We start from the raw sequence: 20,901 nt of genomic DNA, 5'->3' as shown, positions 1-20,901 counted from the left end.
AATAAGTGTCAAGTATCTGAGGTTGGACTTGAACTCAGGTCCTCCTGAATCCAGGGCTGGTGCATTATCCACTTTGCCACCTAGCTGCCCCTGGGAAAGCATTTATTATTTATTAGACACTAGGTACTATGCTAAGCTTAGGGTTTTACCAATACAGGCAAGCAAGCAAGCAAGCAAGACCTGACCCTATACTCTAGAGTTTACACTCTAATGAGGGGAGGAAGATAACATATAATGGAGTGTCGGAAAGGGGATCGTGTATTTTTACAGGCTTGCTTTGGAGCTGGCCTCTGGGAACTAAGGTGGAGGCTTGGATCCCAGCAATATAAGTTGAGAACTAACCAATCAGAAGTTTCCCCTGGAGTGGAGGTGGGGAATGAAGGTCAGAGTGGAAGTGGAATATTCATTCATTGATGGGGCAATGAGGGTTAAGTGACTTGCCCAGGGTCACACAGCTTGTAAGTGTCAAGTGTCTGAGGTCGGATTTGAACTCAGATCCTCCTGAATCCAGAGCCAGTGCTCTATCCACTGTGCCACCTAGCTGCCCCCGAAGTGGAATATTTAGAAGCTGCTGATTGGGAATTTCTGAGAACAGAGGTACTGCTATTCTTTTTGTTGTTGTTTTTTTGTGGGGTAATGAGGGTTAAGTGACTTGCTTCAGGGTCACACACAGCTAGTAGGTATCAAGTGTCTGAGGTTGGATTTGAACTCAGGTCCTCCTGAATCCAGGGCCAGTGCTGTGTCCACTGAGCCACTTAGCTGACCCCCCCCCCCACTGTCATTCTTGACAAGGACATCTAAATCAATTTCCCTATTTACTCCAAACTCCATTCTCCCTGACTATTCTAAAACACTCCTTTCTGCACACATTCCCCTAGCTTTCTCTAGTATTTTACTACTGTAAGATTTTCAGGGTAGGAACCATGTTGTTGGCTTGTATTTGAATGCCCCGTGCTTAGCAGCGTACATAGCGTGTATTAAGTTGTTGAATCGTTTTTTCAGTCGTCTTCGAGACCCCATTTAGGGTTTTCTTGGCAAGGATACTGGAGTAGCTTCCCAGTTCTCCAACTCATTTGACAGATGAAGAGCTGAGGCAAACAGGGTTAAGTGACTTGCTGTAGGTCACACAGTTAGTAAGTGTCGACAGGATTTGAACTCAGGAAGAGGAAATCTTCCTGACTCTAGTCCGGACACTCTGCCACCTAACATGTAATAAGCACCTTAATAATAATTCATTTCATCGATTCATTCATACACACACACACACACACACACACACACACACACACACACACACACACACAGAGGTTGGACCAGGGGACCTCCTGGGTACTCCTGGGCAGTATCAGTGTACATCGTCCTCCACCCTCAGCCTGGCTCTGTGAGGTGCCAGTCCCTGACCAGTTCTTGGCTGTCTCCTCCGCTGGGCGGCTTTCCCCCACTCGGCACGTCTCCTCCCACAGGCCTCTCCTCCGGCCCCGCCTCCCTGTCCCGGTGAACCGAGGCTATAACAGCCTGAGGCCGCCTCGGACTGCAGAGGAGCGCTGGGAGCGCACTGCACTGGGAGCCGCTCTCTCACTTGTTAGCTCACTCGTGCTTTCGAGTCCAGAGTCCCGCAGACGCAGGGGACGTGGGTGACGGCGGCGGAGCTAAAGGTTTGGGAACAGGATTATCTGAGCCTCACTCGCGGAGAGATCCGGAGCTCGGTCCCATGAAGTCCCCCACAGTACAGCGCAGCGCCGGGGGCGCGGCGGAGACCACTGCTGGGGCAGGTGAGTGCAGCCCTCAGGGCAGCGAACTCCGAGGAGCTGACCAGCCCCCGGAGGGCGCTGGGGCCGGGGCCAATCCGGGGGTCGGACCGCAGCCTTGACCTGGAATGGAGCCTAATCTCCCTGGCTCCTTTAATCCAGGCTTCACCATCATCTTATCAGCTAGTCCTGGACCATCAGGTGGGGTCCGATTTGGGAAGGGAGGAGAAAGGTCATGGGGAAAAGGGTATCAACCTTGAACTCCCTCCTAAATTCCCAATAGAAGAAAAAAATCCTCTTTATGAACTCCTTAAAAAAAAGAAAAGAAAAGGGGAAAGTCTGCTTGTCTCCCCATCTTTCTCGATTCTCTGTTTTCTCCCTTCTGACTGCTTCTGCCCTCCCTTACTCTGCCATCTGGTACAGTGACCCGACGCCTTCTCTGCCTGGGAGCGAGTCTGACCCTGAAGTTTGTTTGCCTTGGGTTGGAGGGAGGCTTTTAAAAAAATACGCCTCAAACATCTGAATCTCTCTCCTTTCTGCCTCTATATTCCGTTCCATCCTTACTCGTTAAAATGGCAGAGACTGAGATGAGGTCTCACACCCGTCTTCTCCCGGCTGCATTGGTTTGCACGCGACCCTCGGGGCCCCTAGCTTTGGAATCCTGGAGGGAAGAGGCTGATTGATGTTGGACTGGTCGAGGAGGTGTGGGGCTTGTCTGGGAAGGGCTTGCCGCCCCCCCCCGCCCCCACCTCCTCCTGCTCTTGGCTACGTCTCCCCCTCCCAGCTCACATTCTCTGACCGGCCTCTTCGTCCTCTGTAGTTCCTTCCCTGGACTCAGTGGTGGTTGCAGACCTGTCTGATGTCCTGTGTGAGTTTGATGAGGTCATGGCCGATTTCTCGTCCCCCTTCCACGAGCGCCACTTTGAGTATGAGGAGCACCTGAAGAGGATGAAGCGCAGGAGCAGCGCCAGCGTCAGTGACAGCAGCAGCGGTTTCAGCGATTCAGAGAGTGAGTGGGCTTCTTCTCCCCCCTCCTCTCCTCCCCCTCCCTTCTCCCTCCTCTTCCCTTCCCCTTTCCTCCCCCTCCTTACTCATCTTCCCCTTCCCTTTCCTCTCGATCCCCTTCTCCGTTCCCCTCTTCTTGTCCTCCTCCTCTTCCTCTGTGGCTGGTAGTGCTCTCGTTTCATCTTCGGTTTGGGACAGCCCCTGCTGTCCGCCCGCCTTCCGAGGCCAAGCAAGAATTCCCTACCTGAGAAGCTTTTGTGTATTCTCTGAGGGTAATAACTGCAGACAAGGAGAGGTGGGGGTGAGAGATAAAAGCTATTTGTTGGCAGGAGAGAAGGGTATGTCTGGCTCATACAGAGCGAGGTGGGATTGTATTCAAGACCTCTTCTCCCTCACCGCTGGATTTCAGCTAGAACAGGAATACCTGTTCCTTCCAGGGTCCTTGTGAGAGCAAGGAGATGAGTCTTGTGAGTGTTCACTGGGGTAAAAGAACTATGTGAACTCAGGTCTGCGATCTTTAGCATCTAGGGACACTGAAAGGTGACAGTTTTTCTTCCAAGTTACACAGTAAACCCATGGCTTATTTGGGAACATATTTTAGGATCAGAATCTGAACTTTTTTTTTTGGTGAGGCAATTGGGGTTAAGTGACTTGCCCAGGGTCACACAGCTAGTAAGTGTCAAGTGTCTGAGGCTGGATTTGAACTTAGGTCCTCCTGAATCCAAGGCCAGTACTCTATCCACTGCACCACCTAGCTGCCACCAGATTCTGAACTTTTAATGAAAAGGAGCACAATAAAAGACTTCATTCAAGGGCTCTGCAGGAAATGACCAACAATGAGGGGATGAGAGAGGTAAGACAAGATCTAGAGTATAGAAACACCTATGGGGCTAAGAACTAATTTCTAAAAATGACACCCTGGGGATTCTCAAAATAACCTTTTGCACTTTTTTTTTTAAAGGTCAGAACCCTAAGCTTGAGGTTTCTGTACTGTTCTCTGGGCCCTGGGCAAGTCACTTAACCTCTGTTTGTTTCAGTTTCTTCAGCTGTAAAAATTGAGATGATAATAGCACCTGCCTCTGAGGGTTGTTGTGAGGTAAAGCGCTTAGCCTGGTACATAGTAGGTACTACTATATAAATGCTTATTCCTTTTCCCCTTCCCTTGTATCTTTCTTTCTTCCTTCCTCCATTCCTTCCTTCCTTCCTTCCTTCTTTCTTTCAGCAGGGAAATGGGGGTTAAGTGACTTGCCCAGGGTCACACAGCTAATAAGTGTCAAGTGTCTAAGGCCACATTTGAACTTGGGTCGTCCTGATTTCAGGGTTGGTGCTCTATCCACTGCACCACCTAGTTGTCCAGTATCTCTCTCTTTTTTTTTTCTTCTATGTATAAAGGACTTTTATGGCTCTCCACTCTATGAAAACCTGATCACATCTCCTAGGGATGGGCACCTCTCCTTGTGTTTACTGAATTATGCCAACTTGGCATAACCTAAGATGGTGAAAAATATCAAGAAAGCCAGTCATGCCATGAACAGACAGAAAAGTGACTCTCCAAAGGCACATGGCTTGCTGAATTCTATTTTTCTTCTCTTCCTCAGCTACTTCAACATGCTGGATTTAGAAGCTTTGGTTTGCCTAGTCACTTACCAGCTGATATGCCTGTTTTGTACTGCTGGGCTAGTACTCCTAGGGAGCATAGATCAGAGGTTTACAGCTGGAAAGGACCTCACAGTTGAGGCCCCATTTTACAGATGAGGAAACTGAGGGAGAAGGGGTAAGGACAGCCTCATGGGAATTAGTTGTCTGTAAGAATTAGATAGTTATATAGGTTTCCTAGGAATTCAAAACTTTTAAGTCTATTATGATTATTAGTTCTTTAATCATTAACAAAAGTAACCAGGTGTCATGGGGAAAATGGGGTAGGGGGTTTGGGATAGGGATAGGGGTTTGGGGTCCTTAGGAATTCCTCTTTAAAGAATTACACCCTCAGGGGCAGCTAGATGGTGCAGTGGATAGAGCACCAGCCCTGGAGTCAGGAGTACCTGAGTTCAAATCCAGCCTCAGACACTTAACACTTACTAGCTGTGTGACCCTGGGCAAGTCACTTAATCCCAATTGCCTCACTAAAAAAAACAAAACAAAACCCAACAACAACAAAAAAAGAATTACACCCTCTTGCACACAAAAACAATTAGAATAAGATGGTAGTTTATTTAGGGCAGGGGAAGGGAAGGGAAACCATGAAAGAAATCCTTGTTTTTGTACCTGCATGTAATTTAAATACTCATGATAATATTTGTGCCTTAGAGTTTCAAAATACTATTTTATATACACTTATTTGATTTTCAAAATAGCTCTGTGACATAGGGGACAGATACTATTACCCCAATTTTGCACATGAGGAAACAGGTTCAGAACCGAAGCAGCTAGTGAATGTCAGAATAGGAGCCCAATTCCAGTCCTTCCGACATCTTCATCCTGTCCTTTTCCCACAACTGTATGTTGCCGATGCTACCATCCCGCTATTTATTCTCTACTCTTGAAGTGAACTCAGTGAAACTTTATAGTCAGAGAAATGGTTTCAGAGCTAAAAGGATCTCAAGAGATCATCTAACTCAACCCTTTCATTTGGCAGATGAGGAAACTCTTTGTGATTGTACCTAGGGAAATCGGGAGCTATTTTCTCCCTTTCCTAGGAGGGAAAAATTCAGTCACCAAATTCGAACATAAACTGGTTTGTTTTTTTTTTAAATGCAGATAAAGGGCACTCAGTGCCCTAACCCAGGATTTGAGTCAGGCACTTGACTTCTAGCTTTCTTCCTTTGGCAGCCACAGCCGAGACACATCATTTGGAAAATAAGGATAATTCTTACTTTACAGGGAGGTTTCAAATGAATTACAGCTTGTAAGAGTCAAGGGAGTGAAATAGTTGTTTTTTTTTTCCTGAACTTTTTTTTTTTATTCTGTTGCTAATAGCCTGGAGCTCTTGCTGAATTGAATGAGAGAGCCTCCCTCAGCCCCGGGCTTCTCTTCTAAATTGATATCAAAAGAAAATCTTACATTCCTTGAAATTTGTCTCTATTTCTGGGGCCACACTTGAATATGTCAGCATCAGCTATGGTATGAGATAGAAAGTGAGACGTGAAATACACATCCTCTCCTACCAAGGCAAGAAAATGAGGACAGTTTGTCCAGTGCTATTTCATTGCAAAGAAACAGCTCTTGTTCAGGCAGTGACCACACTCCTCTTGAATAGAGTATAAGATTGCCCATTCATAGACTATCAGGACTTCTATTGGGTGGGATCTCAGATCCAGAATCCTTTCTTGTTTCTTTTGTGGACACAGGAAGAAGGCACTGGAAAACATCCTTGACCAGCATTGGGGGAGGTATTTCCAGTGTGTGAATGTGTTTGTGTTTTACCCAGAATGCCTTTTATTTTATTTTATTTTTTTGCTTTTTGTGTTAATGAAACTAACCATTAGTTTGGTAGTTAAGAAAATAAAAAGGAAGAATGGATTACAGATTATAGACAAAATACCCCTTACATATATAACTCTCTGGTGGCTATTTGAGTCCATTATCAACACAAGACTAGGTTAGAATATAGGGGTGGTTAGCCTGTCACATAAATCATCATCTTTTTAAGGAGCTGTATTTTAACCTGCATCTCAGTTGCTGCCAGGAATTAGCTGCATGGAGCACTTGTCATATTAACTAGTTGGCTTTTAGTGCTATAACTTTAGTCATATTTGTTAATAGCTATACCATTTGAGGAGAGGGAGAGAGAGGTCAGCAGACCCATTATACAGGTTGTCCAAAAAGTTTTAGTGCAGCTTTTAAGCTTTTTTTTTTTTTTTTTTTTTTAGTGAGGCAATTGGGGTTAAGTGACTTGCCCAGGGTCACACAGCTAGTAAGTGTTAAGTGTCTGAGGCCGGATTTGAACTCAGGTACTCCTGACTCCAGGGCCGGTGCTCTATCCACTGCGCCATCTAGCTGCCCTAGCTTTTAAGCTTTAATAGCCACATACAATCCATTTACCAGATGGGGGAAAAAAATAAGGTGGTAGCGATTGAAATGCTGTCTGATTTAAGATCTAAGATTGCTTAGCAATGAATGAGTGGCAAGCCTGGGAACGGAACCCAGATCTCCTGAAATGAACTGAATTTTCATTTAAGATATTAGTCAAGATGCCTGACTGGCAATTTTGGTTATTTTTAAAAGGTGGTGAATCATGGCTATAGACATGAGATCATGTCAGGACCTCTTGGTACTCCCCCTGACTTACACAGGGACCTCAGGCAAATCACTGAGGTATTGGGATGACTTGGTTTCTCCATATGTAAGACTGGAACATGATTACTTGGATTGAAAAGTTCATATTTGAAAAGTACTTTGGCATCCTCCTGAAATGTTTGTTTCTATCACTTAATAATAATAATTGGCAGTGCTTTAAGGTATGCAAAATGCTTTATTTATATCCTTTCACTTGAACCTTACAACAGTACCATGAGGTAGGGACCACAGTTATAATTGCCTCCATCTTTACAGGTGAAGAATCTGAGACTCCTAGAGGTTGTAGTGACTCCCTTATGGTCACACAGCTAATAAGGCTATCAGTTTTATCAATAAGATCTGAATCTCTGTCTAGTCACATTTCATCATCATGATAAAAAATGTTGGTTGTAGTAATTGATCTCTCACATATGAAAACATGTATCCAGTTGTAAATTTAATACCATTGTGGTTTTCTTCCATTTCTTCCGTACATCTCCACCTCCTCCATGCCTCCAACCCAACTTTCTGGGAGAGATCAAAATGGTGCCATTATCTGAGCCTCCAGAAAAGAAGAAACTCTATCAAGGGTGTTTTTCATCCTAAGGAGAGAATAAGCATAGCAGACATTCCTTCTGAGCCCTAGAGTTGCAGACCAGTAATGTACACTGGATGGAAGGGTGGGGTGACTAGAAGGTAACATTTCAATGAGCCCTTGCTTTTCCTGTTCCAGCTTCTAAGGTGGTGTCCTAAGGACTAAACATTAAAATAACTCATGACAAGTACCTTCAGAGTGCTGTTTTCTTGGTTCCTTCTCCACCAAATTGCCAAATTGATTGGAGTTGAATTAATCCCCTTCCTAGTCTTTCCCACAAACCTCTGCTGTCCTGAGTTTTAGCAGATAATATCAGGCCTTTTAGTGACAATAAAATTAAAATAGCATTTAAATGACCAGAATCTGAGGAAGATTGTAGGAAGCTTTTAAGGAATGAGGAACTGCTGGAAAGGCTCACTCAATTTATCTTGTTTAACCTGGGGGCTGGAAGGGAATTTGAAGGACCTTTGAAAGTCTACTTTTGCTTCTTACCTGGTAGGACACCTTTATTTTAGGTACTGTGGGTGTTGGCATCACCCACGTTAGCATGCACGTGCCAATGACCTGGCTTTAAGACCAGGCTGAAGGCTGAGTCTTGTGTCTGGACACTGGCAAAGTAAACAGTGTGCTGGGTGGCTTGGGATACTTATGCCAATTCCATGATGTACAGGTCATATTATTAAGCAATCTGAGTGGGAGGTTTGTTGTGTTCAGATGCTGTGGCAGGACATGAGCTGTCTCAGAAGAGAAGCTGATGGCATTGTTGGTCAAATTTTTCTCTGGAGTGCTTTTCTTCCCTTAACTTTTTTGGACCACTGGAACATAGATACCAAGGAAGATGATCCCACCCCCTTCCATTCCCTATGACAAAAGGCAAACAGGTTTAAGGTTTTCTTCTCAGTTAATTACTATAGTTTACTTTCCTGAAACTTGTGGGGTGGCTGTTCTATGTTTGTAGGAGTTTTGGACAAGTTTTATGTTTTGTGGCTTCATTCTGTTCTGAAATAGCAAATGTTAGTGCTAACCCTGAATTACCCTTCCCTTCTCTCCTAGCTAAACAACATACCTCCCTGTTTAACAAGCCGCTTATTTTGGCTTCTCTAGCCAACTGACTTCCTCAAACTCTAGTAGTGTACAGGTATTTAATACTTCTTTATGGTATTTTAATTTAAAAATTTTTTTCCCCTTGGGGGCAGCTAGGTGGCACAGTGGATAGAGCACCAGTCCTGGATTCAGGAGGACTTGAGTTCAAATTTGGCCTCGGACACTTAACACTTAGTAGTTGTGTGACCCTGGGCAAGTCACTTAACCCCAATTGCCCTGAAAAAAAAATTCCCCTTTCTATTCATTTATTTATAATTTAAAGAATGAAATCATTTGCACTTAGTTTGAGACTTCCAACTAGAGAAAAGAAATTGGTTTACCAAAAAAAATGTCTAATTAGGACAGATATCTTTGGAAGGTAGCCATGCCTTTGGGGGTAGTGAGAGTAGCTGGTTCAGAAACTCAGAAATCCCTCTCTCACCTGTGGTCCAAAGGCTTTGAGATGTCTACTATTAGAATCATAAGGTTCATTATGTCCATGATGTCCTTTACCTGGGATTGGGCCCCATGACTACAACAACATCCATGAACACATTACTGTTATTTTATTATATTAGTTAACTGTTGCCTAGCAGAAAACAGGGACCTGAGGGAAAAGGGGTGAAGGATATAAAATAGATAAGTTCTTTGATGGGGGCGGGAAGCAGGTAAGGTCTGAAGCTTAGGGGGTGAGGATAATGGGGAACCAGGAGAAGGAGCTTTGAGCTCAAAGAATAGCTAAAGAAGAGAAAGAGGTTCCTCTTTTGAGTGAGGGGACTTGGGTTCAAATCTTGGCTCTGCTGCTTACTAACAGTGGTGCAATGGAAAGAAAGTGTTAGAGTTGGAGGACCCAAGTTCTAATCCTGGCTTTGCCCAGTGTTACCTTGGGGAAGTCACTTAACCATAGGGCCTCAGTTTCCTCATCTGTAAAATGAGGCATGTAGAACTAGATAATCTCTAAGGTTTCTCCCAACTGCAAATTTGTGATCCTGTGAAATTTCTCTTATTTACAATTTTGCCTTCGAGACAGTTTTAATGTTCTGATCAGTTTTAGGTCACTGCTTAGAAGATCTTCTGAGGAAGAGAAGGAAGTCTATGGTGAAGTTCTCAGCTGTGCTAGCTGTCTCTTTTGGGCCACCAGCTTTTGTATCCTTCCCTGGGAGATATTCTTTCTTTGTGTTCCTCTTTCCAATGAGCTAGAAACTTGGATCAAATCAGTATCGAATCCAGAGATTATAACAGGCCAATCATTTTTTGGGGGGCTCCTTAAGATCCGTGCTTGGCCCTTCTATTGCTCCAGTTAAATTATTGCTATAGTTAAAAAACATTTTTCTCCCTAGATAGGGGTACACAGGAATGTTAAGGGGGATTTGAGCAAACCTCTGGATGGGTTACTGGTGGGGGTATGTGAGTGATTCTCTTCTAAGTAACTTGGTTTAACACCTGCAGACTCTACCCTGATGGCCACTGCTTTAGAGTGGTACCGTGGACCCCATTCATGATATTGGAATGAGCTGGGCAGGAATGTGTTGGTTTGGTGGATGAAGTTAAAGGGTGGTAAACATGGGTTTATTTAGATCCTCAAGTATTAAACTTTCCTTTAGGTCTTGTTAAAAGTATATTATACTTGTGTGTTCAGGTAGAAGTCAACAAAAAGACTTTCTAAGTTCTGAAATGACTGAGGCAAAAGAGTTGATTCAAACTGCTTGGTAAAAATAGCTGTGTCTGCCCAATTAAAATAATTATATAATATTTGTGAGATACATGTGTGTGCATTACATAACTTTTAAGAAGCTCTTTCCTCCAAAGAATTCATATAACATTATAACAGCTCAAAGACAGGCAGGAAAGGGCAGGTAGTATGCTTTCATTTCACATATATAGAAACTGAGGCACAAAGAAATGAAGGGAGTCGCCCAAGGTCATGCGGCACAAGATGAGACTAGTACCCATTCCCTCCAAGTCTGGTATTCTATTAGTCTAATCTACTAACCATAAAAGCTCATGTTTTATGGAGTTTGGCAGCTGTAAATAGACATAAATATGGGTCCCTGGGATTAGAGGTCTAAAACATATAAACTGATGGAAGTCTGTTTGATTACATATAGAGTCCTGGTTTAAAGCTTTCACAGAAAGGTCACATTTCTTTAAATAGGTGCTTTGAAATTATGTTACCGGGCATAATTTCACATGCTTGGGGCCTTGGATTGAAATGCCATTTCCGAATTTCCTTTGTAAGATCAGTTTGGGAAGGTCAGGACAGCATCAGTTTCCTGTGGAGTCTGTAGGAGCAGGGGTGTCTGGCAGCTGCTGAGTGCTGGTTCGTTGGAGTGTCTGGGTTTTGGCCACATGGGTTTTCATTCAAAGGACTATGAGCTAATATTGTGCTTTATACTGCCATAGTTGAATCTGCCTGTGTTTTCCATCACAAATGTTTCCTGGTGTATAACCTGGCTATAAAAATATACTTGAGGCCATAAGTTTGTGTTAAAGTTCTCCCAGAAGCAAAGTAAAAGGGGGTTCTAGACTTTAGTCAAATATTCACATTGTTTTCAAATACTGTCTTTGCCCCCAAATGAACATTAACCTCCCCTTTTAACTGTTTCCTTTATTTATCTCCCAGACTAGTAAATGGAAGAAGCTTCTGTATCTCTAGTTAGAACTTTTATTGTTTGGAAATTACAAGGTGATGTTGATTAGAGGGATAGGAAAGTAGAAATACAAAACAAATAGTCTTAAGTCTAAGTTTAGTCTATATTCTGTCCCTTACCCCAAATTACACTGATTATCGATTCTTTTTTTGGTCTAATTTAACATGCTTTTCATGGAACTTTAGAAATGAACATGACTTCTGCTTACATAAAGAAGTGATTGGTATCTTTTCTCCTTAATCATGGGAGGGGCATGCCTTAATTAATAGTAGGGAATATTAGAGCAGGAAGAGACTTAATAGCATTTATATAGAGTTTGTAAAGTTTGTAAAGTGCCTTAAACATGCCATATCATTTGATATTCATAACAATACCCCCATTTTACAGATAAGGAAACTGAATCTGAGAAATTAAGTGACTTGCTTTGTCTAATTGCATATTCCTATAGATGAGGAAATAGCCCTGATGGGTTACATGCTTTAGAGGCAAAGCCTGAGACTAGAATCCCTCTCTCTAAAAATTATTGATTTTTCTTTTGTTTTTATATTACCTTCATTTCTAAATATATTCTTTCTTCCTCTCCTACCTAAAGAGATATCACTGTAACGAAAAACAGAAGGGGAAAAAATGTTCCAGGAAAACTAGCTAACATATCAGCCAAGTGTGACAGTAATATGCAGTGGTTCACACCCATAGTCTCCTACCTCTTCAAGAAAGGATGAAGATGCTATTTCTCATTTCTTCTCCAAGAACTAAACAAGCTGATTTTCCAATGCTTTCCATTAACTCTATTGTCTTGGTATCTCTGATGTTTCCCATATGGCTCCTACCTTTCTTTACATTCTAGTGTAAGAGTAAAGGAAGAAATGGAGACAATAAGCATTGTTGTAGGTGGGGTAGGGGCTAAATGGTTATTTCTAAAATCTATAGTTATAGGACTTAGAACCTTTCTTCCAGGGCTTTCTGGCTCCTCTTTGGTTCACCAAACTCTAAGAGAGGATAAATCTAGGAAGAGCAACAGTTTTAGGGTGCAGCTACCCAGGTAAAGGCTTGTTGAAGGACCTTTGGAAATACTCTTTGTGTGTGTGTGTGTGTGTGTGTGTGTGTGTGTGGTTTTTTTTGCAGGGCAATGGGGGTTAAGTGACTTGCCCAGGGTCACACAGCTAGTAAATGTCAAGTGTCTGAGGCTGGATTTGAACTCAGGTCCTCCTGAATCCAGGACCAGTGCTTTATCCACTGTACCACTTAGCTGCTCCCTGGAAGTATCTTTGAGAAAGGAGTCACAAGACCAGGCTTCCTTGTACTTACTTATGTTCTTAGGTGACCTCAGATCATCTGACACAGGAGGGGCTAGAAACAATGTCCCTCTTCATTAAAGTATATCCCTGTGTAGAGCAATGCAGCCTCACCCAACCCCCCCCACAACCTGAAACAACCAAAGCTATTATTGGCTTGACTGCATGTGACAGACACCGAGATCCCCACTATACCCATGGAGTCCTGCATATTATTGGAATGGAGGCAACTCATTCATCATCCCCTTCTTGATTAGTGGATATGGGAGTTTTCATGATAACACCTATGTCACAGGGGTGCTGGGTAGAAAACACTTTGCAGACCTTAGAGGGCTGTAGAAATGAGCCAATTCATAGCAATCATTATACAGTATAATTCTCTAATTATCATTTCATGTGCTAATATGTGAATATTGTTCATATCCTCTATTACATATAGTGTATAAGCTCATTGGGGTCAGAGACTGATTCTTTTTGCATTTGCAGTCACAGAATCTGGCACATAGTAGGCACTCAATAAAGAATTGATGAAGTGATATATGCTTATATATACATAAATATTAATATATAAACATAGATATGAAATAAAAGGCATAGAAATATTTTATATATATTTAAAAAGAAACATGTATGTACAGTTTCCGTCGACACACATATATATGTTTATGTCTCTGTCTAGGTATCTGGGTATCATGTATGTATGTATGTATGTGTCTGTCTATCTATCTATCTATCTATCTATCTATCTATCTATCTATCTATCTATCTATCTATCATCTATCTGCCTACCTACCTACCTAGTTCTTGCTCTCCTTTGGTCCTGAGAAGGCTGTCAACTATTTTTTGTTTGTTTGTTTTGTTTTGTTTTTTGGTGAGGCAATTGGGATTAAGTGACTTGCCCAGGGTCACACAGCTAGTAAGTGTTAAGTGTCTGAACTCAGGTCCTCCTGAATCCAGGGCCGGTGCTCTATCCACTGCGCCACCTAGCTGCCCCAAATGACTGTCAACTTTTTAAAGAATTGTTCATTTATTTTATGTTATTTAATACTGTTAGTAATAAATCACTACTCACTACATTGCTTTTCAGACCTTATAGTACATGTAGATATGACTATATTTATACAGAAATATATTGGTTACATGCATATATATGTATATACATATAAAGAACTGGGTTTATGTACATATAAACACCCAGTTACTTACTAGCTTTATGACCTTGGGGAAGTAATTTAGACTTTTTGTGCCTCATTTTCTTCATCTGTAAAATGGGAATTATAATGCCTGGATTACCTAATTCCCAGAGTTGGTAAGTATCTAATGAGATAACATAGAAAGTGCCTTGTAAAGCCTAAAACATTAATCATTGTGAGTTATTATTAGCTATCAGATGTGTTTGTATATGTGTGTGAGTATATATATGTGTATGTGTGTAAATATACATATATGTATATGTATATACACACATCCACATAGATGCATGCCTACACCTGGAAATGCAGATATCTTTTCCCATGCACGCTTAGGACCTCATTTCTTTTAGAGACTGTACTTATGACTATCTGTTATTAGTATACCTTCATTCTAATTGCCTTATGTGCTCTTTTCCTTAAAGGTGCAGATTCTCCTTATAGACACAGTTTCAGCTGCAGCGATGAAAAGCTGAATTCTCCAACAGTCTCGGCGCCATCTTTGTCCTCTCCCCTTGTCGTTCCTCGTAAAGGTAAATTTAACAGTGGGCACATGGTCTTTCCACTCTTCATTCCCCTTCCCATCCCCTCTCTTCAACAGTCCCAGACTCTGGGGCGATCTCTGTCCAGCATGACATGAAGCACCAAAGGGTCTGTGCTTTTTTGACCTCTGTGGAATCTGAGTTGATGGGCAAGACTTCTGATTTCTAACACTTGCAGAACTTCGTGGGGTGAACACATCTGCAAGTGGTTCCAGATGCTTCTTTGTTCTTGTCCTTGGCACAGATTGTAATCTGGTTATAGGCAGAATCTGTGCCAAACAGCACTGACTGGCAGACTCTTCCCAGACTGGTTGGTTCCAGAATGTAAAACCCTTCTGTTGGAATTTATGGAAGGTGGGGTTTTGTAACTGCATCAATTATTTCACCCACATTCTCAGTAATTGAACCAACTCGACAATTAATTAAATAGGATTTTCATGATGTGCAGTGAGATGCCGTGAAGTTAAGTCAAGCTAGAAGCTTTTCTATTTCCTGTTTTGAGAACAAAAGATCCCAAAATTTGGAGTGCAAAAGATCTTAGATGATTTGAGAGTCTTAGGTGATCCAAACCCCTCATTTACAGAAGAAAACAAGCCCAAAGAGCCCAGTCACATAGGGAGCAAGTAGCAGAGATGGGATTTGAACTCAGGTGCCCCAGTCCTAGCAGAGGACCGTGTGTGTGTGTGTGTGTGTGTGTGTGTGTGTGTGTGTGTGTGTGTGTGTGTGTGTGTGTGAGAGAGAGAGAGAGAGAGAGAGAGAGAGAGAGAGAGAGAGAGAGAGACACGCTGCTTTAAAACTCATGTGAAACCTCCTAGTTCTTTGGGGTTAGTGGATTGACTTAGGTGGGAGGGAAGGAAACTGACCTTAAATGTTCTCAACCTCAAATGCCTTTGCTGGATAGCAGAACATCAGGTGACACTGGACAGTTGCCTTTCTGACAGCAAAACGATGTGTTTGTTTTTCAGAAGAAATATTACCCAGATAGAATGTAGCCCAAAAAATATTACCCGAATAGAATGTAGCCCAAAAAAGCGGGGGGGGGGAGGGAGGGAGTTATAAAATCTTTGGATTTTACCACTCCCTAATATTAAAACAGAGCTTTTCCTAAGAGAGAGCTATTCCATTTCCACACCCACCCCTACCCCCACCTCCACCCCCACCACAGGTCTTGTAACATTAGAAACTTCTTGGGAGTTGGTGCAGCTATCCACCCCACATCCTCTGATGAGCCTAGCCTATTTAGTGGTCTCAAGATGGCACAGTCTTGCCTGAAGTTGCTACCTGATCCTGCAGGGGTGCCGGCTCAGAGAATGAACACCTCTTGGTAAACGGACCGTGAGGGCTAAAAAGCAATGTAGCAAGGAGTTATTTGTTACTAAAAATATCAGGTCATAGACGTCACCGGCAAAATAAATGGACAATTTAAAAAAAGTTGTCAGTTTTTCTCAGGCTGTTGGTTCTAAGCTTGCCTTGTTCACACCTCTTGTAGGAAGCTAGTTCAAGAAAGGAAACTTGGTTAGATTATTGAGGCTGGGGTGTTGTTGGCACCTCAAAGTGAACATATCTAAAAGCAAACTGATCCTAGTTTCTACTTCTTGTTCCATATTCCTAGCTTTCTTCCAAATAAAATCCAAACCCAAGCTAGCTCCTAATTGTGATTTTTCTGTTTCTGAAATGACATTATTATTTCCCACCCTGCCCACTAATTGCACTCCCCTCCCAGTTACCCATATGGGAAAAAAAATCTCAGAATCTCCAAGGAGAAGTCCTTAGACATTTTTATGATCTGCCTTATCCTCCTACCTTGCTTCTCTGGGCATCACTTTCCTCCTTTGTAAAATGAGAGAACCAGACTAAATTATTTCTTTTTCTTTCTTTTTTGTTTGTTTTGTTTTGTTTTTTTGTGCAGCAATGAGGGTTAAAGTGACTTGCCCAGGGTCACACAGCTAGTAAGTGTCAAGTGTCTGAGGCTGGATTTGAACTCAGATCCTCCTGAATCCAGGGCTGGTGCTTTATCCGCTGTGCCACCTATCTGGCCCCTAAATTATTTCTAAGGTCCCATCCAGCTCTTAGGTTTTATAATTCCCTCACCTCCCATATTCAGTCAACAAGTCCTGTTGATTTTTTTTTCTGAGGCAATTAGGCTTAAGTGACTTGCCCAGGGTCACATAATTAGTAAGTATCTGAGGCTGAATTTGAACTTAGATCTTCTTGAATCCAGGCCCAGCACGCTACCCACTGGGCCACCTATCTGTCCTTGTTGATTCTTCCTCTATGTTTGTTCCCTCCTTTCTCTTTTCAGTGCCCCGCCACCTTAATTCATGCCCTCATTTTTCATTTGCCTGGACTACCAGCAGAGTCTCCTTAATGGTCATAAAGTCCTAAATCTAACTCTGGAAGGGTCTTCAGACGGCCTCTAGTCCAAGCTCCTCAATTTACAAAGGAGGGAACTGAGGCTCAGGTGGGTTCAGTGACTTACCCAAGATCATCGTTAGTAAAACACAATTTGTCTTTGTACTGAAGGCTAAATAAACTGTGTGCCAAGATCTGGAGGTTCAATAACTCCAATTTTAAAATGAGAGAGAGGATTTTAATTCAATCTCCACAAAGATAGTGAAGGAAAACTCTTTCTCTACTATACTATGAAGGGAGAAAATATTTAGCTCAAACTTCAGAAGTGTTATTATGCCTGATTCTTGGAGCTGGTGCCCAGAGGAAATGGTAAAAATCAGTTTATTGACACAGCCTTCTAAGAGTCCAAGTCACAGAGAAGGTGCCAACCTGGAGCAGAATTTCCTTTCTCCAGGAGTTCTCTATATCAGTGAAATCACAGGTGTAGTCCCCCATCTGGAAAAACCATTGGATTGTAAGCACCTTGAAGGCAGAAATGTCTTCTTGGGCACCAAGCAATTGGCAGCAGCATAATAGTTGTTGAGTATTATTGTATGAATGAAAGAATGTAAGAGGTGGAATGATCCTGAACTAGGGCACCATGTGTCTCTTTGTGTCATTCATGTGTAAAAACTAACTTTCATATATCCCCTGTTTTACAGCCAAACTTGGAGACACCAAAGAACTAGAGGACTTCATTGCTGATCTGGACAGGACATTAGAAAGTATGTATATTTCTGATGATCCAAAACAAATAGCTAACAAGCCCCCAGAGAACTCCCTCCACACTGTGAACAGAGAAGCTGTTAGTTTGGTTTGTGCATAATGCTTGACACATAGAAGGTGCTTAATAAACGCTAATTGATGGATTGCACAAAAGAAAACATCAGTTTAGAGCAAGGCTGGACCATTATGTTCACTGGTAACCTTGAAATAACCCCACTGACCATTAGATAATATGTTTCTATTAGAAAGAAGAGCCTTTAATATGGAAGAAAATGAGCCACCACAAACACCACCACAAACATTCTGCCATCAGCAGAGGTTTTAATAAAAGAGTGGTCTCCAAAGAGTAATAAGACCATGAAGAGATGTGTGAACTAACCCTCTTTGGAGGATTTTAAAGAAAGCAGTAGTGTGGTCATGGGAACTTGAATGGGGTGGGGGCAGTTCAATTTGTCTTTCTGTTCTTTATTTTAAATGTTCCTAGCTCTGAAACCATTAACTTGGAAATTGTCAAGTCTTTTGGGATGGGGATTGATATAAATTAGGTTCTTTCCTTCCTTCCTTCTTTCTTTCTTTCTTTCTTTCTTTCTTTCTTTCTTTCTTTCTTTCTTTCTTTCTTTCTTTCTTTCTTTCTTTCTTTCTTTCTCTCTCTCTCTCTCTCTCTTTCTTTCTTTCTTTCTCTCTTTCTTTCTCTCTCTCTCTCTCTTTCTTTCTTTCTTTCTTTCGGGGCAATGAAGGTTAAGTGACTAGCCCAGGGTCACACAGCTAGTAAGTGTCAAGTGTCTGAGGTTGGATTTGAACTCAGGTCCTCCTGAATCCAGGACTGGTGCTTTATCTACTGCACTACCTAGCTGTCCCCTAGAATAGTATTTTCCAAAGCCTGATGGATAACTTCTTTTGGAATGAATTAAACTGAGCCATATTCATGGAGATTTGGGAATGGTTTGAATCTTTTGATCATTAAACTTGTTTTTTAAAAAAATATTTAAAAAACTTATCAAAGGACACATTTACATACCACACTAAGAAAGACCCAAGCCAAGTACTGAATAATATAAATTATTCTATCTGTGGCTTCCCACTTGGAAACTAACTCTAAAGTTACCCTATCAGCATACTCAGAGACATAATCTAGGGCCCCCACCACACTGTTTTCCTACAGATATAGCTTGTCTTTTTTATTTTCGTTTAAGAATGTGGGACAACAATGTGCCATCCATCCATCCATCCATCCATCCATCCATCCATCCATCCATCCATCCATCCATCCATAACACATTTAACATCGAGGCCAAATGGAATTTGAGACTGGAGGCCTTAATAAAACTCATCTGGCAAATTTACAAAGTGATCCCTGCAGCACACTGTTAAGATAAATTCCCTTGGGGAGGGTTGAGGAGGTTCACCTATGTGGAACAAGGACAAATCAATTAGATCATATTCCAGAGGGAGTAAGTAGGGAGAAGTGAGTCAAGAGACCAGGGAGGATGGGTACTTGTAAATTCCCTCAGGATATACATCAGCCAGGATGGCTTCTTGACAGTGTTGAGGATTTTATTCTTTGAATTCTCCACTTCCTAGTCTAACTTTGGTTTCTTTTTCTGAACTCTAGAAAAGAAGGGCTACACCATGAGCTATTGTTGCCTAAGTCTCTTTCCTCCCAGGGACTCCACTGGTTCAGCTACTACTAGCAAATGGTAGTTGAATTTTGACTCAATGCCTCAATTCCCAGCAAGTACCTTGATTTATACAAATGGGGTGTCTTGCTCTAAAACTAGGTATACATCTTGCCAAACATCTGGATGACAGTAACTAGATGAGGGTCTAAAGGTATGTGATTATTTTTGGCAGTGTATAGCTACAGTCTCAGATGGGATTGAAAGTGGAGGAGAGAAGCCTGGCACCATATGAAATCCTATTTGAAGATTTTTATTGCCCCTTTTAAATACAGTATCCTCCTACTTCAGACAATATAAACCTGTTTTGACAGAGATTACTTATAATTTCCCCATAGTTTAACATAAGGCCTTGCTACGAACTTGCCTGCTTTATTTAAGTTGTGAAATTCTGCCCAATTCTGGCAGTTAAAACAGACAGAAATTAGTGGGAAGACTGTCATTGAAGTTGGTCCTTTGATTCATGTCTATGAAGTACAGCTCAGTTAAATACAGGATTTGTGCAGCCTTATGAATAGAGACTCTTATTTATTTCATATTTATAGGCATGTGAAAAGAGAAGAAGATGTGGGTATCTGTTCTTTCAATGGGAGAAGCTTCAGAAAGCTGTGAAGACCCAAGGAAGCTAACTGTTAGAAATTGCTGCCATAGTTGGCTATGATCAGTGTATCTTATAATGTCATCTGAGATCCTGTTATTTGAAATACAACTTTAGGGATCATCTTTGCTGGATTCTTAGGTGTTAAAATTGACTTTATTAACCTGTGCAGCAGATGAGAGCAAATGACTTGCGCTAATATTATATTTTTCCTTAAAACATACTCATATGTAATTTAAAATGTGTTTATGAATATATTTGTAATTATATATAGTTGGAAACAGTAATGATGCTTTTATCCCTTTATAATATATTTTTGTATGCAAATAAAATTTGAACTGGAGCCAGATTTTGTCAAAATTTCTTCTCTCTTCCCCCCTCTCCCACATCCCACCTACATTTCTTTCATCATTAAGGGCCAAGAATCTTAGGTGGGAAAAGATTTGGAAGGGGCCTTAGATGTTATGCTGTCTAACCCACTACCTAAAGCAGGAATTTCAAGTACCAACAGCCTCACTGACATGTATCTTGCCAGCTTCTGCTTTAAGGCAACTTCCCTATTTTAGTTATTTGTTTATTTATTCATTCATTCACTCACTCACTCACTCACTCACTCACTCACTCACTCACTCATTCATTCATTTATTTAATTATTTATTTAACTTCCCCATTTTAAAAAGGACCCTATTCCATTTTTTTAGTAGCTTTAATTGTTGGGAAGTTACTTGTTATTCAACAAAGAAACATTTGTTGAACCAAAATCTGCTTTCCTATAACTTTTTATTGGTTTTAGTTCAATCCTCTGGCCAAAGAGAAAGTCTGAGTCTTCTACATGACAGACTCCCTGAAAATATTTAAAGACAAATGATCACGCTCTCCTTAATCCTTTTCTAATGGAAATAAAATGGCATTGCCAAATATTTTAGACAATTGGATGTTCATTTGGTATTTTAGGTAAACAACTAACCATGTGTATAAGATGAAATTTGACCTTTGAGTAGTGTGATTTTGTTGGAGATTAGATTTCTGACCTGTTTTCTTTCCTTTCCTGGCACCTTCAATAGCTAGAGATTATCCTATGAAAATCCCACCTGAATAAATGGACTTCCTGAATAAAGAGAAATCT

At 41.6% G+C, this 20,901-nt stretch overlaps 1 protein-coding gene across 1 annotated transcript; it reads left to right on the top strand.

Moving 5' to 3' along the window:
* The first annotated feature begins 1,472 nt into the window (after positions 1-1,472).
* RGCC (regulator of cell cycle) lies at positions 1,473-20,118 on the top strand. Its single transcript, XM_043991138.1, has 5 exons — positions 1,473-1,772; positions 2,569-2,757; positions 14,268-14,375; positions 17,438-17,500; positions 19,723-20,118. Exons 1-5 carry the CDS (start codon positions 1,712-1,714, stop codon positions 19,728-19,730), a joined length of 429 nt encoding a protein of 142 aa, XP_043847073.1. The 5' UTR covers positions 1,473-1,711; the 3' UTR covers positions 19,731-20,118.
* The last annotated feature ends 783 nt before the right edge of the window (positions 20,119-20,901 follow it).

This window comes from Dromiciops gliroides, chromosome 3 (genome assembly GCF_019393635.1).
Source record: "Dromiciops gliroides isolate mDroGli1 chromosome 3, mDroGli1.pri, whole genome shotgun sequence".
In the NCBI taxonomy this organism is placed as follows: domain Eukaryota; kingdom Metazoa; phylum Chordata; class Mammalia; order Microbiotheria; family Microbiotheriidae; genus Dromiciops; species Dromiciops gliroides.
The sequence above is the reverse complement of the archived record's forward strand: the minus strand, read 5'-3'. Positions and strand labels throughout refer to the sequence as shown.

Coding starts and splice junctions, on each gene's coding strand:
- RGCC (XM_043991138.1), top strand. CDS start 1,712: ATGAAGTCCCCCACAGTACAGCGCAGCGCCGGGGGCGCGGCGGAGACC. Junction 2,758..14,267: donor CGGTTTCAGCGATTCAGAGA/GTGAGTGGGCTT, acceptor TTTTCCTTAAAG/GTGCAGATTCTCCTTATAGA. Junction 14,376..17,437: donor CCTTGTCGTTCCTCGTAAAG/GTAAATTTAACA, acceptor CCTGTTTTACAG/CCAAACTTGGAGACACCAAA.